This window comes from Hippocampus bargibanti, linkage group LG15 (assembly GCF_051943395.1).
Source record: "Hippocampus bargibanti isolate YZ-2025 linkage group LG15, ASM5194339v1, whole genome shotgun sequence".
NCBI lineage: Eukaryota > Metazoa > Chordata > Actinopteri > Syngnathiformes > Syngnathidae > Hippocampus > Hippocampus bargibanti.
The window spans coordinates 10,375,925-10,398,318 of NC_142748.1; the positions used below are offsets into that span (position 1 = coordinate 10,375,925).

At 47.3% G+C, this 22,394-nt stretch overlaps 4 protein-coding genes across 12 annotated transcripts; 2 read left to right on the plus strand and 2 right to left on the minus strand.

The window, feature by feature from the left end:
• Positions 1 to 917: 917 nt before the first annotated feature.
• On the minus strand, positions 918 to 9,690 carry atxn2l (ataxin 2 like). 4 transcript variants are annotated; one of them, XM_089014872.1, is made up of 23 exons: positions 8,975 to 9,690; positions 8,138 to 8,177; positions 7,654 to 7,710; positions 7,497 to 7,568; positions 7,237 to 7,393; positions 6,904 to 7,025; positions 6,658 to 6,749; positions 6,243 to 6,473; positions 5,712 to 6,160; positions 5,250 to 5,336; positions 5,040 to 5,153; positions 4,849 to 4,929; positions 4,704 to 4,765; positions 4,290 to 4,618; positions 4,144 to 4,213; positions 3,931 to 4,065; positions 3,791 to 3,854; positions 3,358 to 3,542; positions 3,148 to 3,289; positions 2,947 to 3,056; positions 2,417 to 2,596; positions 2,162 to 2,333; positions 918 to 1,592 (listed from the first exon to the last, which is right to left on the minus strand). In XM_089014872.1, the coding sequence occupies exons 1-23, from the start codon at positions 9,085 to 9,087 to the stop codon at positions 1,543 to 1,545; spliced, it is 3,114 nt and encodes a 1,037-aa protein (XP_088870998.1). In that variant the 5' UTR covers positions 9,088 to 9,690; the 3' UTR covers positions 918 to 1,542. The 4 variants fall into 4 exon arrangements, with proteins under 4 accessions (XP_088870998.1, XP_088871001.1, XP_088870999.1 ...); XM_089014875.1 differs by having other exon boundaries at positions 7,913 to 8,177; positions 8,975 to 9,083; XM_089014873.1 differs by lacking the exon at positions 8,975 to 9,690 and adding an exon at positions 8,580 to 8,726.
• Positions 8,911 to 14,155, plus strand: mto1 (mitochondrial tRNA translation optimization 1). Of its 2 annotated transcripts, XM_089014878.1 has the most exons (14): positions 8,911 to 9,034; positions 9,971 to 10,113; positions 10,349 to 10,555; positions 10,626 to 10,825; positions 10,990 to 11,107; positions 11,217 to 11,515; positions 11,583 to 11,695; positions 12,046 to 12,236; positions 12,315 to 12,445; positions 12,523 to 12,727; positions 12,870 to 13,041; positions 13,127 to 13,236; positions 13,313 to 13,470; positions 13,773 to 14,155. In XM_089014878.1, the coding sequence occupies exons 3-14, from the start codon at positions 10,366 to 10,368 to the stop codon at positions 13,878 to 13,880; spliced, it is 1,995 nt and encodes a 664-aa protein (XP_088871004.1). In that variant the 5' UTR covers positions 8,911 to 9,034; positions 9,971 to 10,113; positions 10,349 to 10,365; the 3' UTR covers positions 13,881 to 14,155. The 2 variants fall into 2 exon arrangements, with proteins under 2 accessions (XP_088871004.1, XP_088871003.1); XM_089014877.1 differs by having other exon boundaries at positions 12,046 to 12,445.
• On the minus strand, positions 13,989 to 18,743 carry LOC148887763 (tectonic-3-like). Of its 5 annotated transcripts, none has more exons than XM_089014886.1 (14): positions 18,530 to 18,743; positions 16,723 to 16,837; positions 16,530 to 16,627; positions 16,234 to 16,349; positions 16,042 to 16,150; positions 15,849 to 15,961; positions 15,736 to 15,774; positions 15,562 to 15,636; positions 15,132 to 15,251; positions 14,957 to 15,055; positions 14,763 to 14,866; positions 14,484 to 14,634; positions 14,218 to 14,352; positions 13,989 to 14,123 (listed from the first exon to the last, which is right to left on the minus strand). In XM_089014886.1, the coding sequence occupies exons 1-14, from the start codon at positions 18,741 to 18,743 to the stop codon at positions 14,028 to 14,030; spliced, it is 1,584 nt and encodes a 527-aa protein (XP_088871012.1). In that variant the 3' UTR covers positions 13,989 to 14,027. The 5 variants fall into 5 exon arrangements, with proteins under 5 accessions (XP_088871012.1, XP_088871010.1, XP_088871008.1 ...); XM_089014884.1 differs by lacking the exon at positions 18,530 to 18,743 and adding an exon at positions 17,236 to 18,270 and having other exon boundaries at positions 16,234 to 16,346; XM_089014882.1 differs by lacking the exon at positions 18,530 to 18,743 and adding an exon at positions 17,236 to 18,269.
• On the plus strand, positions 18,613 to 22,250 carry LOC148887764 (sulfotransferase 1 family member D1-like). Its single transcript, XM_089014891.1, has 7 exons — positions 18,613 to 18,950; positions 19,035 to 19,163; positions 20,570 to 20,667; positions 20,772 to 20,898; positions 21,091 to 21,185; positions 21,311 to 21,491; positions 21,616 to 22,250. Exons 1-7 carry the CDS (start codon positions 18,764 to 18,766, stop codon positions 21,726 to 21,728), a joined length of 930 nt encoding a protein of 309 aa, XP_088871017.1. The 5' UTR covers positions 18,613 to 18,763; the 3' UTR covers positions 21,729 to 22,250.
• Positions 22,251 to 22,394: the final 144 nt, after the last annotated feature.

Consider the following 22,394-nt stretch of genomic DNA (forward strand, 5'->3'; position numbering starts at 1 on the left):
CCAGTCCGCTTCACATGCACAACGGTAAACGATATTCACACTGCTTCCAATTATTTAAAACATAAAAAACTCCACAGAACGCAAAAAAACCCCAAACTTAACAGCAGCGGCACAACTCACACACCTGTCATTCTTCAGCCAATCATGTAAGGGCGATTTAACGACGTCATTGGAAAGCGACATCTGGTGAAAAATAATACAAGTCTTTGTAATACTCTTCTTTTAGCCTGCAAATCCGTTCGAACGTATTTTTCTGTCATAACATGCGTTGACGGGTATTCGGGACAGCTTTGTGGACCGTGAAATGTCAAACTTTATTGCATTCTATTTGTGATTGTATTTTATTTATTATAGCACCTATGCTTGTCTGTGACTGTAAAGTGTCCTTGAGAGCTTTGAAAGGCGCTTAAAATGTAATGTATTATTATTATTCTCGAACGTGGACCTTCAACTGGATATACTCCTCGGACAATTCAATTTTGGCATCCTGAATGGACAAAGCGTATGGAACTAGCAGTAATGCAAAACTAATTGCACAACTTGTACTACTAGCGACCCGATTGACTACTGAAACAGCAATCGAAACGTACAGTGACACTGACCTGTCACCAGTCTATTTGTGGAAACAAAGCCCGATATTGCGAATTACAATTGGGCGGGGAGGGACCAGCCCGGCCGGGGTGACCCATCTCGACCCAAACTGTTGCAGGACCAGTTTGTCTTTTTGCGATCACCTGCTCCTCGCCCAGTCTCCACCGCGACATTACATCATCTTTTCTTCAAATGCGCTCGTTTGTCTGATTGGTGAATGCAATGAATAGAGTCGTCCATGGACCGCAAGCTAATGGCTTGAAATGTGACAACGTCTTTTGAATGAATGTGCTGCAACTAAATAAAGACAAACTTAATTCGCAGCATGACGTGGCTAAGTTGAAAACTTTATTTTTTGGTCATTTTGTTTTATGTTTTAAGTTTTTTTTTGGTCTAGTCCTTTTTTAAAAACATTATTTACCTAAGGAAGAGAATGATGGTTGGACGTTGTTTTTTTCTCCAAAGCAACTGGGGTGATTTAAAAAAGTAGTTGTTAAAAATCCTGCGCTCTTCAAATGCCCCGTCGTGCACTTACACACGTGATGTGTGTGTGTGTGTGTGTCAAAAAGCCAACACACCCGACGAGGCCAAAAACACTTTGCAGGAAGATGAGACCCTTTGGCCCGGCATGGTGCCCCATCTCTGAACAAAGGGAAGAAGTTGAAGAGGAGCACAGGATTTGCTCACAGGTTCGCCGTCGTGCTCGTCGTCATCCTGCCATCTTCATCCGTTTGCATTAAAAAGGAAAAAAAGAAAACACTCCTTCACTTCTGGGACCAATGAAAAATAACAGCAGCAGCAACAGATGAAAAAAAAGAAGGTGCTATGAGGATATGTCCTTCCGCGCCGCTGCGCTTTGCTGTCAGTCCCGCATTTGGACGTTCAGTGGAAGCGTCTTCAGGCGGGCGACGGCGGCGCTTGATGCCGGGAAAATGTTTTGAAGAGAGAAGTTCAGTTTCCGGGTGGATGGAAGGAGGCCGGGTGTGTCTGGACCTGCATTGCTGTCAGTGCCACAAAGAAACGTGTTACTGAATTGGCCAAAGTGTCAATTAATTCACGGTGTGCATTGCCAAAATATTGGTCATTGTCTATATCTCTTCTTTTCCTTTGGGCCTTTCCCTTGACGGGGTCGCCACAGCAAATCAGTGTCCTCCATCTTGAGAAGTTTGATCCGCATGTTTTTTTTTTGCCAAGCTTTTACGTCGGATGCCCTTCCTGACGCAACCCTCTGTATTTATCCGGGCTTGGGACCGGCACAAGAAGACTTATGTCCCTTTGTGGCTACAGAACAAGCAACTCGCTCAGTAATAGGCTCCCAAACACAAAATGGTCATTGGCACAGCAACATTCAAAAAAGCAAAAACTGGACTCACCATTTGATGACAATGCTCGTCATTGTCTATATGTAATAGTTGAAATTCTAAATGTGTGTTTGCAAAACAATATCCCATTTCAAACTCAGTTTACGAAACCGCAATCACTTTCAGATGCCACAAGATGGTGCCATACTAACAATTTTGTTTTGCCCACCATCTTTCAGGACGGCGGCAATTCCCCGCGGCTTCCTCACCTTGCGGGTGCCCGATGTAAAAGTGTTGGTGCGTTCCTTGCTGCGGTCCGTGCTGCGGGTGCTGGGGCACCGAGCCGGGCCCCTGCTGCGGGGGAGGCTGCAGCATCACGAGCTGGGGCTGACCGTGGCCGCCCGAATGGTGGGGGCCCGACATGGCTCCTTGTACGTGGGCCTGGGCCAGAAAAAAAAAACGGCGCAACTTCACATTTGTCATGGAAAAAAAAGGGCCCGGCAGGCAATCGGACAAGTTCCGACCTGCGCCAACTGGCCCAGGGGATACGTGGGTGGAATGCCCTGGTGGCCGTGGATGCTGTAGCCCGGAATGGGGTAGGAACCCTGCGGGGAGGTGTGACCGGGCGGCATGTTGGGAGGGGTGGGTGCGGACAGTGGACCTGAGTGGTACAAGGACTGGGGCTGTGGGCCACTTTGGGTGTTCTGGAACACAATGAGCAGAATTTGTGGTCATCGTTACAACGGTGAACTTGAGCATCACGCTTGTTTACAGTTCAGCCGCACGCAGCATTCGACTGTCGGGACTGTCTCGAACTTTGAAGAGCGGGGCCTGAATTGCTCAGCGATGTCGCGATCGCATCACAGTTGTGTCATTTGCAAGGACATTTATTGTATATTGTGTGTAAATATATAGCGGTGCATGGGACAAACTATTTGTGGAGCCGTGTGGCTGTTTTTTGGTCATAAATCCTCCCAAAATAACTTTTGGCATTTGTGCTTTCAGGTCACCGAATCATGTCTGTAATATCAGAAAGAGTCCACGGTGGAGTCACCTGTCCGGGGCTGGGCGCCGGATGCTGCGGCGGGGGCTGGTTGCCTGTCGGGGTACTGGATGGCTGCGGTTGATGTACGGCCCCCGAGTGGTGAGAGAAGGACTGTGGAGCTGGAGAAGAAAAAATAAAAGTCATCGCGAGAGCGGCTCGCCGAGGTCGCCGCTCGCTACATAAAATGCACCGAGAGACTTTGTCGCGCACCATAGATGCCCTGCTGAGGTCCCTGCGGCCCGTCACCCTGGGTCTGGAACTGCGGGCCTCCCGGAGGTCCGAGGGCTTGTGGGTGGGGACCCCCGCCTTGCCCTATCATCCGAGCCCCGCCCTGAAGCATGGAATACATGGGCTGGAAGAGACAAAGACAAGTCAAACATTTGATGACATCAACACTCGCGTTCTATGCCGTTTCCTCACCTGTCCCGGGTAGGGCGACATGGCCTGGATGACCTGCTGCTGCCCGTACTGCTGCGGGTTGTACTGAAGGTAGGACTGAGGGTACGGAGATGCAACCAAGGGGGCGCCGGCGGCCGTCGCCGCCGCCTGCAGCATGGGGGGCGGCGCCGAGGCCCCGTGGTCTGAGCGCGGTACCACGACGGAGCCTGAAATGCAACGGCCCACGTGGTCGGACGGCATGAGGAAGCGTCCTCGACTTGTATGTTCGGTCATGGCCAAGTGGCCCGGCTCCATTTTAGTTGACTAAAGTTCTCGGTCTCCTACATGACCCATAATTAATAGGAGACAATCAACACATCCTCGCTATTTAACCGGCGCAATCGGGAGTCCCGGGGTCTCATCAAGTTACTGCTGTAAAGCTGAATCAATATTCAAAAAAGGTTGAAGGCATCACCTTTGGTCCTGGGGTACTTTCCCTGGCTGACTGCAGACATCGTGTACTGGTACATTTGTGGGGTCTGGAATATATATATATAAGCACTTTATTTGGCGGTTTGATACATTGGTGAAATTGTCATTTCTGTACTCGTGTACCTGTACAGAGTGAATCTGCGACACGTAGGACAGGTAGGGGGCATTGTAAAGCGGACCCTGTCCACCCGGGTGCTGAATGACCACGGGGCTCGGAGGGGTAGGGCGGGGCGGGGTAGGGGCCGCGTTGGGTTTCGTCTGGACCGCAAGGAAATTGGACAGCGTAAGAAATGCTGTACTCGCACCGCAGTCACCCGAGGAAGTAAAAAGGCTCACCAAAGGCATCTGAGGTTTGCTTGGATTGAATTCTTTAGCGTTTGGGTTTAAGGTGGATTTCTTCACTTGGCTAGACAAGGAAAGAAAAGGTGTTGAACGTTTTGTCCCGTCACAGAGGCAAAACATTCCATCTTTTTTTTACTTACTCGGCTACACCCTCCGTGCGCTCCGGCGTGCCATCCTCACTTCCCGGGGTCCTGGCGGGTTGAGGGGCAGCCGGCGAATGTCTTTCCGAAATGACCCCTGCGGCGACCGCGTTGGGGGCGCCCGGCGTGCCGGCTTCTCTGGGTTCATCAGACGGCTGACGGTGGGCCGGGCTGGGGGCGGCGGGCTGCGGTTTGGCTTCAGAGGCGGCGTGAAGGTCTGACGGCGACGTAGGTTTGATGGCACCAGCCTGGGCGACATCGCCAACCACAGGAGGAGTCGCTGCGGCGGGAGAGCTGGGAGAGCTGGAGCTGCCTCCGCTCGGCTGGAGCTGGAAGCAAAACCAAAGGTGCCCATCTCATCAAAGCGTCATTACATTTTGAGGCGCCGTCATTGAGAAGGAAGCAAACGCTCACCCTAAATTCCATGCCAAACTTCCGGAGCTCCTCAATTTGTGACCTTTGTTGAACCGAAGGAGCTATGCGGGCAAACAGCAGCTCATGATAAGATGGTCTTCGGGAAAACCCTTGCGGTCTTCTAGCATGACGGTCACGTTCTCACCTTTGCCGCTTTTGCTCTCCTCCGTGCCGGCGGGGCTCTCGGCCAAGCGCTCTTTTGCAGCGGCGCAAAGAATTTCATTCACTGGCAAGACAAATGAAGTCCATTAAGTGGGTCAACGGACTCCATTTGGAACTTTGTTTCCCAAAGCTTAATTGCGAAAGGCAAACAGGAAGTCAAAGTGTGGATTGTACCGTCCACGGGGAAGAGAGGGGCAGGGCCTGACGTCTTCTGGGGAGGCAAGGAGATGGACGACGTGTCCAAGTAAGGTGTGTCCAGGGAAGAGCCCGATTTTGGTGAACGTGTGGCTGCAAGGACGCAATCGGGCTCATCAATAGTCACAACAACAACAACAAAAATATCGTATTGAGGAGCTGATGTATCAAAAAGGAAGGAGCTGGTACCAGTGGACTGAGGGTGTGTGTTTGGAGTACGGACTGTTCTGCTCGATTGTGGAGGTCTTTGAGCTTTGGGAGAAGTCCTGGCAGCAACTGAAAGACAAACTTCATTTCATTATCAAACGAAATGGGCAGTGGGGAAAAAAAAAGTCAGGGAGTTGCGCCATGCACCTCCTCCATCCGCAATGAGAGAAAATACAGAAATGAAAACCGCAATGACAGGCAACTATAACAAACGCTGCCTCTGCTACAGAGGTTGATGACAAAAACAAGCTATTGACACACTAAAGTAGGAAGAACATTTTGCACAATCACGCCACGCTGGAGAAAGACGATTAAAGCGAAAATGTGGCAAAACAGGAACCCATTTGAAACCTAAAAATAGGAAAAACTTGACTTTTCAAGTACTGTCGCAATGGTGTGTGTGTTCTTTTGTAAAAGCAGGCATTGACAAAAACAGCACTTTACCTCCATTAACAGGTCTGCCGGCCTCCGACAGGGAGTGTGGCAGGGAGTGAGAATGTGGGACTGAGTGTCCATGGGGGGCAGGCGGGCTGGTCGGGGAAGGGGTGGCAGAGAGGGAGCCTGTCGAACTGGGCGCGGTCCCGGGAGAAGCGGGCGTGTAGGGACTGCCGGGAGCAGAGCCGGGACCCGGGCTGGGGCTTCCTTGTGGGTGGTGGGCAACGTAGGCCCCGCCTCGGGCCGAGAGGGGGCTGCTTCGCTCTGATGGTGACACACCAGTTTGGGGACCGCCCGTCGAGGGCAGAGGTGGCCTGGGGGATGCGGACGACGACGGAGGTGTGGAGCGATAACCCCCACTCTGACGACTGTGGGGCGGAGGTCCGCCGGGGCCTCTCTCGACTCGATCCCGGTTCATCTCCCTTTGCCGCTGAGGCAAAGGGATATACTTGCCATCCCTGAACGACGCAACGGTGAAATTCAAAAATTACACAATAATAATCCCCACTTGAAGAGTTTGATTGTGGTCCGTCGGCTCACCTGGCCCCGGGGCTGTCTCGGCCCCTTTCGCGGGGGCTCTCGTGGCTCCTTTCCCGATCTGCGCCGTCACGCACCACGGCGCTGTATTTGTCCTCCTCACTTTTACCCTCGTCGTTCTCCAGGCCGACGCGGTGACGGTATTGAGGGCTGGACTCGATCTCGCTGGCAAGGCGAGCGGCGCGGGCCTCCCGCTGTCGGTACACTTCGGAGGTGCCCCTCTCGAGCGGCACGCTAGGTTGGGTGGGTGGGTGGGTGGGGGGGGGGGTTCACAATGCATATTCTGTCTCTCTCTGACTTCAGAGAACTGACCACTAACTCAAACTTACACACGAGGAAATGTGTGAGCAAATCATTCAAAATATTTCTCTGTGGTTGATACCGCAAGGTTGACACCAAGACTGCGACGGAAACTTACGTATACATTGAAAGGCTGGAATCATACGTTGACGTGACTCCATATTTCACTTCATTGTAGCGAAACATCTCGTTGGCATCCCAGCCATTGGACTATCGGGCAGCAGGTGGACAAAAAAAATAGCATTCAGCAAAACATATCACGCTCATAGCAGCAAATGCCGTGTTTTTAAGGGTTTTCTTTGAAACAAGATTGTTTTTGACAAACTAGGCTAGAGCTCTGAATGACACACTGCCAAAAACGTACTGCATCTGCATCCAGATTATAACTCTCCCCGTTGCTGTCTCCTCCTTCCCATCTTTGCAACACTTTCTCTTTGTGTTCACCGTTGACCCGCGTAGAGCTGATGGCGGTGTCGGTGAAGGTATCTGTACACAAGTCAAGGTCACGCCATCGTCAACTCAATATAGACACGTGCCTATGAGCCTCGTCTTTTAGTGCTCATTTTGCTAAACACACAACGCAAACCTCCGCTCGGGTAAAATAATCTTGAGTTGCCCCGCGCACTTTCATTCATCACTATTTACATCGAGACCAGTAAAACACAACAGTAACGGTGAATTTCACAAGATTGCGCACCTCTGGTGGCGTAGTTGAGGTCTACGTCCCTGCATATCATCGTAACCAGATCCGAAGGGCTGAAAATCATGGTGTCTGTGATGTCTTCCCGCCGCGGCGGAGCCACAGTCGAGCCCTCGTCCCCTCTTTTGTGCACGGCATCCACGGCCAACTCACACTGAGAACATTAAGGGGAGCAAATTGCAAGTCGTTTTTTTATTTTAGGACGTCGCACATTGATTGTTTGTGTGCGCATTGCAAGTCACGGGTAGCGCCCTCACCCGGGAACTGAGAGTCTTAAAGATGCCTTCAAACACACTCCCATTCTTCACTCTTATATCACAAGTGGAACCCTGAAGGAGATGCGAGATGAAAATTGTAATTACCAAGGAACCTGACAACATTTCTCTAGAAGATGGAAAATTAAGGAAAATTTACCACAACAGCTGTGAGAAAATGAAGCATTCGAGCATTGTTGTACACACCCTCAAAAACCTGCACGAAGGACAAGACACTGTATACATCAAGACTCCAGCAAAATTCTTAGAGCAAGATGATGCGACATGAAATGATGAGATATGTATCCATTTGATTGGGACTCAGCCATTATGCCCGCACCTTTTTTAATGAACAAAAAATGCCAGTCCGAATCTGCAACCACCTTAATCGGTGAAGTGAGCTGGAAGGAGGCAGCTACCTTAGTTAGCTGTTTGACTGGAAGGCAATCGATTCTTGCAGAGCAGCAATTGCTTCTTCAGTAAAGAAAGATCTTTGGATCTTTCGTCCTCCTTCATTGAAAGTGGTTGGCAGTAGTCCATAAAACCACCTGTTTTATCCATGTGTTCTTTGTATTTCAGTAAAACATGTTTCAAACATGTTTGCTTATGGTTGTTGGCCTTAATATTTGGGCCTCGATACTCACGGGAGAAGACTGGAATGATGGTTTTGCAGTAGTTCGATTCCTGTTGAAGAAGAAAAACAGAAATTTTAGCACGATACATTTCACTGCTACAATGTGACACACGGCTAAAAAAACATGATCTATTCGATACACTAATTTCAACAAAACAATGGCAGGCTGTGACGCCCCCCTCACATTCTAATGGTGACAAAATATTTTTCGTATTTGTTAATTCGATTGAAAACTAAACTCATTGGACATAAAGGCTACAACAAAAGGAAAAAGCCGCTCGAAAAACAAACCACAAAAGAGGACAAAGCGTGATGTTTACGTCCAATACCAACCAGACTCGATGTGGCAACACAGCAGAGAAACACGTACGGTTACAAAACAAAGACTGAGGCCAATCTGACCAAAACAAAATCCCATCACATACCCAACAGCGACGGCGAGCGAGACAAACCTTGCGTTAGCCATCAGATCTCCTCAAAAATGATTGAACGAGTCACATTAAGGTTGGAGTTAAAAATAAAGTAAATTCTGTGTTCGGCTAAACGGCGTCCGCTTTGCGGGTCTTGACCGGCCAAATAAACTTTGTTTCACCTGTATGTTGATTTGCTACTTAATGGTTTCACCCAAGTCAATCCGCCCCCTCGAGGCCGTTTTCCCCGTTCCGTTCGAGTCACCCGATTGGTTCGACACACATATCAATCACGCAGAAACGAAATCGATTGGCCGGAAGAGAAAAGTCGGTGGCTGCGACGCGGCCCATCGAGCACAGTGAGCTTTAACCGGTAGGCCTTAGGCGCAAGGGGCCGACCTCGGTGTTTCCTAACACGTGTAGTTCGGCTTACTCACCTCCCGACCGGCGTCCGGTTTCCGCCACTGACTGGAGAAGACATACCGGCGGGGCCCGTGGTACCATTTGACGCTTTTCTCCCACTGGAATTGGGCTGTTGTTGTTTCAGCATGGCGAATAAACACGAGGGTTCGGACAGTCCCAAAAGTATCGAAACTAATCAACACTAAACCGTCCGATACCAAGTCGTTTCGCTTGTAAACTATCTTTAGCGGTTGAGCCGGTAATCGGCAATACAGGCTATCGTAGCTAATCTTGCTAAGTGAATACCAGTCGCTTGTGGCCTAAAATGTCGGGGCAAGCCTTCCCGACCTGTTCCAAGCAAATATTGCGTGCGCCCTCAAAATGCTTCACCGCTCAAGTACTTTGTGATATCAGCGGTTATGACAAAGCAAACGACGGCTCAACGTACGCGAGTTTTCGTGTAATTATGTAGCAACGGCTAGGTGGCTTAGCATTAGCTTTGATCCTCAAGCTGCAGTCAGGCGCTTTCACTCCGCGTTTTACTTTCTTTCATTGAACCGCGTCACCTTGACTCGGGCACAGGCGAAACGTTCCAATTTCTTTCCAATCAAAGTATTTTCCTTGCTTGTCAGTCGCTCCCGAAAGTGAAATAATTTAGGTTTAGTAGAGAAACCTTGCAGCGGTCGGTCAGCACCACCTCTCGGTAGGTTCACTCGATCCGCGCGCGGCTAACCGGGAAACACCGCCGAGGGAGGGGAGGGGGTGAGGAGGGGCTTCGACGTGCGCGCGCACATTCGACCTTGGGTTCGCGCGCACGGATTGATTGAATCGGATTGTTGATTGTTGCCTCAGAAGGGGCAAAAAACTGATGATGTGGAAGAAGAGATAATGCAACCCCCCAGTTGAGAACTTTTCCCAATTGGAAAAGTACAAACAGCAAGAGTGCTTCTCTTTCGTTAGGCCGAAAAGTGCCCAAAAAACAACTTAGACACAATCAAAACAAAATGTTTTGTGTGTGTGTGCGTCTTTAGGGCAGACATTACGGCACATATCACACGCAACATGGCCGCTTCCGAATGTCCGGGAAACGTTACCAAAGGGACCTCATAATACCTTAAAACAACAGAAAACGCTGGAAAAACAAAACCATTCTCTGAATTTCTGCAAAGAAACTGTAAGTATTTGATGGTGTTTATTTTTAGAGGTTGTGATAACAGCAATCTGACAATTAATTGGTTCTTATAAGTGCGCAAGCGGTGAAAGGCGCTCACACCCAATCACGTTTGTTGTCCATAAGAACATTTTAAATGTGATTTGTTCATAGACTAAGTGTTAAGCGCGTCTTCCTCCCTGTCGCTAGGTCTTGGGTTCGAATCTCACATTCATCACTGTTTCCACACTCACGGCAGGTTTGCACATACATACCATGTTGAGTAAGAAATTCCCCACCTTGGAGAGCTTCCTCCGGAAGTACTCCAGACACGCCAGTCACCTTGCCAGACAGCAGTATGACGTGATCGTGGTGGGCGGGGGTCACGCAGGTACCGAGGCTGCTGCTGCTGCATCCCGAGTGGGTGCACAGACACTGTTGGTCACCCAAAAAGTTCACACCATCGGTAAGCGAACAAGGTGCCTTTTTTTTTGGCGGCAAGCTTTGAAACCCAAGGACACTTATGTTCTTCCCAGGTGCCTTATCGTGTAACCCCTCCCTGGGTGGAGTGGGTAAGGGTCACCTGGTGAAGGAGGTGGACGCTTTGGACGGCGTGTGTGGTCGAGCGGGAGACTGGGCTGGCATCCATTTTTCCATCTTGAATCGCAGAAAGGGTCCCGCTGTGTGGGGGCCCCGGGCTCAGTTGGACCGCCAACGCTACCGCCAATTCATTCAGGTGAAGAAAAAAATAACAAGTTTAGCTCCCACTTCTGATTCAGTCTTTTTAGGATTAGGAAATAGATGGTTTTAGACGTTAGCATAAACGATCGATGTGACTAAACTTTTTCATTTGGTCAAGTCAAATGTACTGTGCTTAGAAATCCCGTTTTTCACCTGCAGTCCGAGCTGCTGTCCACTCCCAGATTGACGGTGCTGGAGGGATCAGTGGAGGAGCTCCTTCTAACAGAATCTAACCCTGAAGAGCCTGGATGCCACAGAGTCACTGGGATACGTTTAGGTGGGCAGCAAACCTATTAAAAAAAAAAAAAGCTAATAATGTGAGCACATTTTTAATGTAATCCACAGGAAACCCTGAACTGTTTGAAAAAAATGCTTTCTGTTGGCAGCGGGTGCAAGCCTCCCAATTTCCGCCCACTCTGTGGTTCTTACCACGGGTACGTTCCTGTCCGGCTCCCTTTTCATGGGTCAGAACACATCCCCGGGGGGGCGGATCGGAGATGCGCCGTCCAGCGCCGGCATGTCCCACACGCTGAGGGAGCGCCTGGGGTTGAAGATGGGTCGCCTCAGGACGGGCACCCCTCCGAGGATAGTGAAGGCTTCCGTGGATTTTGACCAGGCGACGCTTCACCCGCCCGACAGTCAACCGAGTCCCTTCAGCTTCCTCAATAGCCACACTCACTGCAAGGTACTTGTAGGCACATGCGAATACAACAAAGTACCGCGTACTGTGGTTGAATTTCACATTTTCACAGGCCGAGGAGCAGCTGCCGTGCTACTTGACCTATACCACCCCTGGTGTGGATAAAGTGGTGAAAGACAGTCTTCATCTCAATTGTCACATACAGCAGGACACAAAGGGCCCAAGGTACGACTCCATTTACGCCCGTGTAAAAGTAGCGTGTAAATCTAGTGTCTACTGTAGCACCTTATAATGTGGTGTGCCCTATATTTGGAACATTTGTATCTATTTATATATTAGGAAAACGTTTTTTCATTCATTGATGGTGCGCCTTATACACCAGAAAATACAGTACCATGTGGTTAAGTTTTACGGTGTTAAAAATAAATAATCAGAAAATAACAAAACATTCTCGTTGTACTAAGTTCATCCTGTCTACTTGATATCTAAGAATCTGCTTAATATAACAAAACATTGTGTACAAGCTTGCAATGTGAGAATCCCTTCCTAATTGAGAGGCCCTCGTCAATGTTCAGGTACTGCCCTTCAATTGAATCCCGAGTTCTTCGGTTCCCGGGCAGGCAACATCAGGTCTGGCTGGAACCCGAGGGGCTGACCTCTGACCTGGTATACCCGCAGGGTCTCTCCATGACAATGCCCCCTGACATGCAACTGCAGCTCATCAGAGAAATCCCAGCCCTGCACAGGGCTGAAATCCACACACCCGGTATGCGTGATGCCAGCCATGTTTTAAAAAAAAAAGGTCAAAGGTGTAATTTGAGGTTTATTTTTCATTGCGTGTTAGGCTACGGCGTGCAGTATGACTTTGTGTGCCCCACTCAGCTGAGCCCTGCGCTGCAAGTGAAAAGCACCCAAGGTCTTTTCCTAGCCGGGCAGATCAACGGGACCACGGGGTACGAGGAGGCCGCTGCGCAGGTGGCTACGACATTTGACATTAAAGATAACTCGATTTCTAGGCACAATAACTCCTAGCTGTGCACTTTGCTCTCCAGGGTTTGTGGGCGGGGGTCAACGCGGCCCGGTCAGCACTCCGCATGCCCACAATGGCGCTGTCTCGGACCGAGAGCTACATCGGCGTTCTGATCGATGACCTTGTGACACGGGGGGTGACGGAACCTTACCGCATGTTCACCAGTCGGGCGGAGTTTCGAACATCACTGAGGCCGGACAATGCAGATCTGCGACTTAGCCTCAAAGGTATACGGCGTTCGTTGCAGGGCCTCGTAGCTGAGGTTGGAATAGCCATGCGTTAGTTTTTCTCAAATAGGGATTACAAGTGGGAAAACAGATTTCAGGACTTTTTTTTTTGAAGTACTACTACCCAGCCATGTCATTTTAGGTTTTGCGGAGGTGGGTTGTGTGTCCTCCCGCCGCTACGAGCAGACCGTGAGGGTAAGAGACGGTCTCCGGGATGCGTTTGCAGCTCTTGGGGATGTCTCCCTGTCGGCTTCAACTTGGAGACTTAAATTGCCCGACGTGCAGATCAGCGGGATGAAGGCCACCAATCCGACGCAAGTTACAAACTGTTAGACTCGAGTGCCAATCACGATGGCGTTCCTCTAATTTAAGTTGGTTTGTGACCATTTTGTCTTTCAGTGGCTTGGAGATGCTTCAGTACAATGACGCCACCTTTGAAATGTTGGTCTCCATTTTCCCGGAATGCCTTTCACCCTACGCAGAATTCTCACAAAGGCTGAAGATAGAAGGTAGTGTATCTACAAATACTCTGAAAAGATCTCCGAGGCTCACGGTGATGTTCTGCTGTGGATGTGTGCCGCCTAGCTGTGTACAGGCCTCACTGCGCCCTGCAGCAGAAGGAGATTGAGAGAATTCAAAAAGAGGAGAGCATGTCTCTCCCACAGGACTTGGACTATTTGTCACTCCCAGTCTCTCTGTCACAAGAAGTCCGGGAAATTTTGGACAGAGTTCGACCCAGCACAGTGAGTTTCAAAGAAAAACGCCGTCCTGTGTTAGCTTTACAGTGTTACCGTCCCACAATAACAGTTTTACCACCGATACCGCATGGTTATCGATTTTGTTGCTGTCGTTAAGCTTCAGGCTTTCTACCACTAGATGGCAAAATCTACCTTTAATTTGCAGACACCATTTTTTAATCAAATCCTAACAAAGTGAGTGATGGCAAAACATGTTCATTTCATTGAAGAAGGAAGAACAACCGACAACATTTTTTTGTCAAGCAGTTATGTCAAGACATTGAAATAAAGATCATTGTGCTCCTCAGCTTGGTGCTGCTACCCGTTTGCAAGGAGTGACACCAGCTGCAATTGTCCATCTTTTCAACTATGTCTTCCAGTCTGAGAAGAAGGAGAAAAGAACGCACAGGAGCTAACCCAAAGAAAAGGAGAAGCCATGGGAGGAGTTGTGTACCCCAAAAAATATAATTATAAAAAAAAAAAAATCAACTTTCAAGTGATCTTAACCGTGACAAGAATCAGTCCGTCCCGGTCCGAGGCGACAAGGCGTATCATCCTGTCAGTCACGGCGAGTCAATCTGCACCACCGGTTTGGGGTAAACCGTCATGTCGGCAAACGTGACCTCTGTTGTTAGTCTGATTGTTGAAGACAAAGGACACTGAAAAACACAATAAATTGTTTCTTTTCAGATTTGCAGTACTCATTTGTTTTTATTGCAAATGTCCACCCAAATTAAATAAACACAGGCCTACCTGAAACTTTTGACACCGGAAAAGATACTTAACACCCAGGATGTAGCTCTGCGGGAGGTCCACGAGGCCCATACGAGCCCACAGCACCTGAACAGCTAGCGAGTGTGGTAGGGTACAGCCTGAGGCACAGGTTTCCTAAAAGTTTGAAAACAGAGCCACTCATTAGATATTTTAGATTTGAGTGCCAGAAAAGATGCCGCTCAAACATTAGCGGTCACATGTTTGCTTTCAGAATAACGTCAGCAGTTTTTTTGATACATGACTGCTACCTCCGAGTTGACGGGACATTCCTCTTTCAGCACTCTGGTCCACTCCGGTTGGGAGCCGGAGCTCATGGCAATCACGTCAGGAATAGAATCTCCTTGCAAGATGACGACAATGTTGGATCGCAGTTCAGCGCAGTTACTGGAAGGGGAACTTGGAACACACAAATACATTCAAAGACCCTGAAAAGCGATTTGAGAGATTTGTTTGCTCGCGACAGTCTTTCCTGTGTTGCGTTGAACACGCAAACGCAAAGCAGTATTGACCTCGCTGTTACTTACCTAAATGCGCAACCCGCAACCGCGTTGTGTGCAAAGTGGACGCTCGCCCGTGCGGAAGGGTCAGAGGAGCACTTGCCAGCTGGCGGCACCCCCATTACCGTCACCTGGCACACCGTTAAGGAACCACTCTGCATGACCGGCAAAGAAAGGTGCATAACGGAACCATCGGTCAGGGAGATTCAACACAAGGATACAGGTTTCACGACTTCAAGGAAGCGACCGAGGATGCCGGATCCCAACCGCAAACCAACTGAGGGGATCGTTGGCCATGGAGTCGGGCGAGGTGTTCCCAGCTAAAAAAAAGGGGGAAAGGACGGTAATAATAATAATAATCTGTGCTTTGGGATATAGACATGTTGGTGCCAATACCTTGAAGTGGACCGAGTGCACTTGTTGAAATAACCGGTTCGTTTCCACATCAGCTAACACAATATTGACTGTGGCGCTTGCCAGTGCTCCTCCGTCTGTGTACACAATGACAAATTCAACCTGCAAAAAGCATCCAGAAAGATGAGAAGCGTGAACATAAAGATGCAGTTGAACTCTAAAGTTTTTCATATCGTTATAAAATTCCACTGAAATGGTAAATTATACTTTTTGTTGAGTTGCATTACGTCACTCAACCCTGCATACTTGCAGTTGGTCACTTTATTGTTTTTTTTTTTTTTTTTGCTACGGCAGAGTTTATAATTGCGATATTGGAAAGTCTAGCATGGCTCTATTTTTGTCATAAAAAAAAAAACTAGGTGCCATTTGCGCTTGAACTGGTCATTTGAAAACCAAAAATAAAGCTTCTCACCTCTTTTGCCACGTTAACACAAAGGTTATTTTGCTTGCTTGGTGCGGGCCAGTCAGAGAGCGAGGTGACTGGGATCTGGGAGGTAGTAATAAAAATACAGTTAATGTATAAGACTTGATACTAAAGCCTTCTGTTTAATCAGCCAGTAAGAAAAATTGTCAAATGTGTTCTCACCAAAAGGTCCAACACTTGGTCTTGCCCAGGTTTTGGAATCTGTGATGACAACATTGCCATTGTTTCAAGACAGCGGGTCATTTGAAAAGCTGTTTTGAAAAACACGAGCTTACTTTAATCAGATTCAGGTCGGAGAAGTAGGAGAGTGCGCTGAGTTTTGGGTCTTTGGTGCAAGACTCAGGGGTCACCACGCGAGTACAGGACAGAGATTCGGATCTTAAGAAGCCTGCAAGATGAGGGAAAAACATGGAAGTGCTTCGGGTGGCTGGAAAATAAAGGCGCAATTTTTACATGATGCCATCTTACGTGCGGGATTGCGATTAAGACAGAATGCACTGGTGGCTCCCGGAGACGGCTGACGAAGGAGACCTCGCAGAGATGACTTGCTGAAATACGTCTGGATGACATCGTCGACCTAAAACGCAGATTTGAAGATCACATACACAGGAATAACTTGAGTGAGGCCATCGTCAAACAACACCAAGGGGTTCCTGTTACCCGATAAAAATGTTTGCTGTGCCCGACGCTGATTGGTTGCGCTGGTGCGAAGTGATACGAGTCCCCTAAAGACGGAAGCTGAAGTGGAGCAGTGGGAACCTTGAAATGATCAACTGCTGTGAGAGGGGAAAAAACAATCAACATTGAGACAGTGTCGGACTCCTTGTGATTAATTAGTCCCACAATAACAAAATAAAAAATTGCTTTCTATAGGTTTTTTCCCCCTTTGTATGTGTATTCTCAGTTATAACGGCCAAGGTAATCTAATGAATGAAGAATGAATTGCCACAATGTACCTGCAGCTTGAAGACAGAACAAAGATTCAGTCACAGTGACTAAAGAAGAATCCACATTGGTGCAGAACACCAGCCACTTCCCGATGCATTCGCCTAACCTGCAAAGCATAGCCCATAAAAGAACATTGTCCTCAAAAACAATGCAAAAATCATCAGGCACTTGTCCACGCAGCGATGACGCCTCCGTATATACTTTGCTTTCTGATGACAACCATTGAAGATGGTACTGAGGTCAGCAACGCCGCAGTCTTCAATGTCACAACAGCAGCCGATGTTGCAGATGCCAGGAGTTAAATCACAGGAACAACCTGGATAATAAAACACAAACTTTGATGATGTCTGGATTAGATATTCAGCATCCGAACAGTCACACAAAAGTTGAGATCTAGAGCATGTACCTATAACTATTGCATGTACAAAAAAAAGACAGAAGACTGACAGAAGATGTACAACTGCACAAAAAGTTTCATAAAAAGAACTTTACATAGTGCAAAGTATAAAAAGCATATGATACAGTATATGTAACTGCATGTACTCTACATAAGGTGGCTGTGCTATTTTACAATGTAGTAGTCCAGGGTTTTTTCAGTCTTTTCAAGGCTTTGTTACCCTGTAATGACAACCGAGCTTGATTGAACATTCCAGGAAATTTACACATGCAAGAAATTAAATATCCCCCCCCCCCCAAAAAAAAAATGTAAATTACCAATAACTGTATCACTTATCAACTCCGTGGTGCCATTGGGGAGACCGATGGAGTTCGATCCTTCGGTGGGTCCCTGAGAAGGGGTCGATGAACTAACAGGTTCCCCGTTTGCTGGAACTGCAGTTGGTGTAACTGGAGTAGCAATGGTTTCGACTGAAATATTGATGGAATCTTCCGCGTCAGGGGGGTCACTGTTGGAGTTCACCCCGCTGGTAACCACCGGTGAAGGGTTCACGACTTGCCCATCAGTCGGCGTTGTCTCTGTTGATGCTCGCGTTTGCGCCAAGCACCCAACCGAGAAGACAACGAGGACGAGACGCCCCCATCGGCGGTTGTTCATGTCCTCACAAATCAACCAAGTCACGCATTTTATTCCTCGCCAACTATTTATTGGGCAGCTTTAATAACCTTCTGTTTATCTTTGAACGTAACGATACAGTAAATCAAAGTGGCCGTGTTTCAATCGCGCTAACAAACTTGCTATAGAAAAACGGTTGCGATGGCTTCTTGTTACCAAGGAAGTTGATGCAGCAACTTCCGGTTACGGAGGCATAAACAACACTACTGTAATGCCCGTGAATGAAGGGCAATGCTTTTCCATATGTTCTCTCGAGATGTTTGTTGAGAAATTCTCGTATAGAAGTATGTGGAGCAACATATTTCTTTCGTTTGATCAAACAAAATAAAAATATGAACATTGTAAGCACATATCGTTTCTAATGTCAAACTGTTTATATTTGCATTTTTAATTTTCAAATACATTGTGTAAAAGGCTGGTGGGCTGGTGAGTCATTTCTCGAAGGCTGAGGCACACAAAAAGCCCAGTTTCTAGGTTTGTTTCATAACAGGATTTGTGGTCAATTCTTTCTGGGCTTGTTTCCACTAAAAATATTATTTAAGTGTTTGACAGGAAACGGTTGCTGCAGGCTGACTGCTCATAACAAAACTTCTAAATTTCCTGATGCATAATCAAACTAGGAATTGATAATTTTGGTGTAATTGCTTAAGCACACAGAAAAGCAACCTTGGGAAGAGAGAGCAGTTTATCTGTTAGCTTACACTAGGTTGCTGATAAATCCAGGGAAACTTCACTTTTAAACGGTCCAATTGAACAGGGACCAGTGTTCTCTTTGTTTGGCTATAGAGGGGACATTCCTTGTTTTCCCATCTGCTTCCACAGGAAATAGTTGATCAAGTAACAGGAGGAGGGTACTTACAGGACAGCTGAATGGTTCTTTTCGACACGTTTACAGCAAAATTATGTTGGGACAGCCCACTGAGTTTTGGGACTCACATGTCAGAGGGGGTGTAGAACAAGCCCATAGGACCTCGGGAGGCAAAGTCCAGAAAGTAGTGGACCGGACGAGAAGGATATTCTTTTGAGGAACAAAGTGACAGACAGGAAAAGGCTGAGACTCACGGCCCTGGTAAATATTTGACAGAAGAGGAGAAAGGACTTTAGACAAAGGCAATAGACTGAATTTTCTGCAGCGATTGGATCTGTCCATCGAATCTTTTTGCTGAAGACATGTCAGAGGACGAAGAGTTATCCTATGGCGATGCTATCCAGAAGGCCAGCAGCTCCATATATCGCTTCCCCATCGTGCCGGTGAAGGGAGTTCCATTAATGATTCATATCGCCAATAACTTTGAGGACATCTCAGCTTTCTGTCCTGACCCAGCTGACATCCTCATCGCCACCTACCCGAAAGCCGGTCGGACAAAATGCACTGCTTCTGTCCACATCGGCAATATGGGATGATGCCATTTCAGTGTTCTTGTACTTTTGTCGGTTCAAGGGACAACATGGACCCAGGAGATACTTGATCTGCTTCTTCACAACGGTGATGCGGAGGCTTGCAGACGAGCCCCCACGCCGGAACGCAGTCCTTTCCTGGAGATGTGCAGCCCACCACCAATCCCCTCAGGTGCGTACTGTATGTTCTTGTGATATGTTCTAATTTCACTTGATATAATGACGCAAGCCAAGTCAAAAGAAAGAAAACCAAATGTACCCGTGACCACTTCCTCAAACCGGGTTTTGCTTGTCTTATCAGATGACAATTTTACCAAGCTGCTCCAATGTCACTCGGCGGGCAGAGGACGGGGGAATGAGAGGCGATGTCCAATGCTGATCTGATCACTTTGTGTCGATCCATCTGAATAATTCCTGTAACAAAATTCAAACGAACAGTACAGTAACAAGGCCTTGCCCGAATCAGTGTAGTGGAATTGATTACCGTATTTTCCGGTGTATGAGGGGTCACCTTTTGAAGAAAATCAAGACTTTTGAGGGCGCCTTATACACGGGAAAATACAGTAACTAATTGGACATTGAAAACGGTCGGAAAATGATAAGGGGAATATCAGGCTAGCTACCCTAACACCTCAACCATTGGCTGGGTAACATCATGCTAGCAACAACCAATGGGGATTTTTCAACCTTGACTTCCTTAGAGCTTGCTTGGCTGCAAGAAACAGATTTAAAATAATTGGACAAAAAACATCAGTTACTCTGTTCCAACCATTATATATTGAATTTAGTGCTGGTTAGGGATTTTTTTTGGTGGCATATGATTCAAATTCACAACTGCCAAGCAGATGACTAGTGCCCACTGAGAGATGTAAAGGAAAGACTCCAGCTTTCCCACGACCAAAGAGGAATCTGCAGTGCACAGGCAGATACAGACCACATCAGAGCGAGAGTCATTTGTATTTTGGTTACCTTAGAGTGGGACAACAAGAGTTGGAGAGCGACCTCATGTGGAGAGAACATTTGATCTGGCCGGCTGTGCAGTTCTAAAAACAAACAACAGCAAATGTTCATACGACAGAACCATTTTCTGTTTCAAACACATTTTTTCTCATGTCGCTTTTATAAAAGGTGACATGACCCTTTGCACATAAATAAAATAATAATAACTGTGGCGACCCTTGAAAGGAAAAGCATTTTAATAATAATAATAATAATAATAATAATAAAACCTAGCCCCCAGCATGGTGTGGTCCATCACTGCACTTTCCAAGCACAAAAGGAAAACATCCTACATCCTTTTAATGTGGGTTCTTCTCAAAGACAATTTGGCACTTCAACACACAGAGCCTGACTTTGCAACCAAATGAGCAGGCTTGTTGGCATGGCAGCCAGAAAGCACACAAGAAGGAAGGCAATGTCTCACCCCTTTGGGGAAGCGTGCCTGCAGCTTGCAGTGTAAGTTCTAGCACAAGAGTGAAAGCTATTAGTCTACAAGTGTGTATCAGGGCACTAGCCCTTCAAGTTAACGGTCACTATCCAAAAAGTTGGTGACCAATGCTCTTCCATGTAAATCCTCAGGTCTTGAGCTTCTAAAAAAAATAGCTCCCCCGAGAATCGTGAAGACACACCTGCCAATTCAGCTGGTTCCGACTGGGTTTTGGGAAAAAAAGTGCAAAGTAAGTTGACATGAGCTGAGATGCACATCCACCAATGCCATGGATTCTTTTGGAAGTTCTTCCTGACATTGTGGCTTTCATTCTCCCCTCTGTATCGTGCACAGACTATCTATGTCGCACGCAATGCAAAGGACAACGCGGTGAGCTACTACCACTTTAATCGCATGAATTTGACTCAGCCCGAGCCCGAATCTTGGGAGGACTACATCCAGGAATTCATGCGTGGAGACCGTGAGTGGAGCAGTGCATTGCGGCACAATTGAAATTCAAGTGGACTTTGTTTTTGAATAGTTCCTTCTGTAACGCCGTAGGCACAGATAAGGGTACAAGATAAACCCTTGGCAAATAAATAGGTAATACGTTTTGGGCCCAATAGGTGCAATTGTATAACCCCCACCTTCCCCATACTTGCGTGCTGTGCAGTACCGTGGGGCTCCTGGTATGATCACGTGAAAGGTTACTGGGAGGAACGAGAGAAGAAAAACATCCTTTACCTGTTCTACGAAGACATGAAAGAGGTAATGATTTGCTGATGCAACTCTCCTGTGGCATTCGTTGCATCTTTCTAGGCAACACACACACACGTTCTTGGAATTATTTCGTCGGCTCAGTGCGTACACCTCCCGGTTACTTTTCTATGCAGGATCCCAGACGCGAAGTGGAACGTCTCATGAGGTACATGGACTTGTACCTCTCTGACGAGGTCATCAGCCGCATTGTGGAGCTGACGACCTTTAAAAACATGAAGGAGAACCCAATGGCCAACTACAGCTGCATTCCCAAGAATGCTTTTGACCGGTCCATATCCAGCTTCATGAGAAAAGGTCATTCATAGTTGATGACTGAACTGTTCTGCTGACGTCTCTTGTCACAGAACGGTGGGATACACTCTTCTACCCACCAGACGATTCAAGCGGGGGTCATCTTCTTTTTGTTTGTCCTCGACAGGAGAAGTTGGAGATTGGAAAAACCATTTCACACCTGAGCAGGCGGCAGAGTTTGACGAGGACTACGAGAAGCAAATGAAGCAAGTCAATATTCCGTTCAGGACGCAGCTCTGAAAGGCGTCATATTGTTTCTGTGACTGCAGCAAAAACTGCACACTAACATAATAATTAAGTAAATAAGGGGTGAACGTGAAAAAAAATCTTCAAAAACATCAAGAGCAGAGCCAATATTTGAATATGCTCTTTTTCATATTTTATATAAACAAAAACACCAATTGAACAAACAAGAAGTCATGAAAAAAATGTTCATTTGGTTTGTTGACATATTTAAGACTCTATTTGTCATCTGCAATATTTGGACTGGATTCTTCTTCTTTTCCTGTCGGCTTTTCCCTTCAAGGGGTCGCCACAGCAAATCAGTGTCCTCCATGTTTGTTTTGGCCAAGCTTTTACATCGGATGCCCTTCCTGACACAACCCTCTGTATTTATCCGGGATTGGGACCGGCACAAGAAGACATATGTCCCTTTGTGGCTACAGAACAAGCAACATTACAAAATCGTAATAGGCACAGCAACATTCAAAAAAGCAAAAACTATACTCACCATATTCTATTTTAATACAACTATACTCACCATTTGGACTGGATTATTATTTTTAATATATACGTATGGCATAATGACTTGCATTTGTGACACACTGCCTCTGCCGTGGCTCATAAGGTGTGCCGAAAATAAAAACACAAATAAATGTGGATAGCTATTAAGAGGGGTTAAAAGTA

What these genes read in the sequence shown, in the direction of transcription:
- atxn2l (XM_089014872.1), bottom strand. Translation starts at nt 9,087, where the DNA reads ATGCTGAAACAACAACAGCCCAATTCCAGTGGGAGAAAAGCGTCAAAT. An exon ending in ATTTTCTCACAGCTGTTGTG is followed by an intron (nt 7,569 to 7,653) that starts GTAAATTTTCCT and finishes CATCTCCTTCAG; the next exon opens with GGTTCCACTTGTGATATAAG. An exon ending in TGTCGCCCTACCCGGGACAG is followed by an intron (nt 3,290 to 3,357) that starts GTGAGGAAACGG and finishes TGTCTCTTCCAG; the next exon opens with CCCATGTATTCCATGCTTCA.
- mto1 (XM_089014877.1), top strand. Translation starts at nt 10,366, where the DNA reads ATGTTGAGTAAGAAATTCCCCACCTTGGAGAGCTTCCTCCGGAAGTAC. An exon ending in GCTACCGCCAATTCATTCAG is followed by an intron (nt 10,826 to 10,989) that starts GTGAAGAAAAAA and finishes TTTCACCTGCAG; the next exon opens with TCCGAGCTGCTGTCCACTCC. An exon ending in ACGAGGAGGCCGCTGCGCAG is followed by an intron (nt 12,446 to 12,522) that starts GTGGCTACGACA and finishes TTTGCTCTCCAG; the next exon opens with GGTTTGTGGGCGGGGGTCAA.
- LOC148887763 (XM_089014882.1), bottom strand. Translation starts at nt 17,575, where the DNA reads ATGAACAACCGCCGATGGGGGCGTCTCGTCCTCGTTGTCTTCTCGGTT. An exon ending in GTGTTAACGTGGCAAAAGAG is followed by an intron (nt 15,252 to 15,561) that starts GTGAGAAGCTTT and finishes TGCTTTTTGCAG; the next exon opens with GTTGAATTTGTCATTGTGTA. An exon ending in TCCGGTGTCAAAAGTTTCAG is followed by an intron (nt 14,124 to 14,217) that starts GTAGGCCTGTGT and finishes TGTGTTTTTCAG; the next exon opens with TGTCCTTTGTCTTCAACAAT.
- LOC148887764 (XM_089014891.1), top strand. Translation starts at nt 18,764, where the DNA reads ATGTCAGAGGACGAAGAGTTATCCTATGGCGATGCTATCCAGAAGGCC. An exon ending in GGAATTCATGCGTGGAGACC is followed by an intron (nt 20,899 to 21,090) that starts GTGAGTGGAGCA and finishes CGTGCTGTGCAG; the next exon opens with TACCGTGGGGCTCCTGGTAT. An exon ending in ATCCAGCTTCATGAGAAAAG is followed by an intron (nt 21,492 to 21,615) that starts GTCATTCATAGT and finishes TGTCCTCGACAG; the next exon opens with GAGAAGTTGGAGATTGGAAA.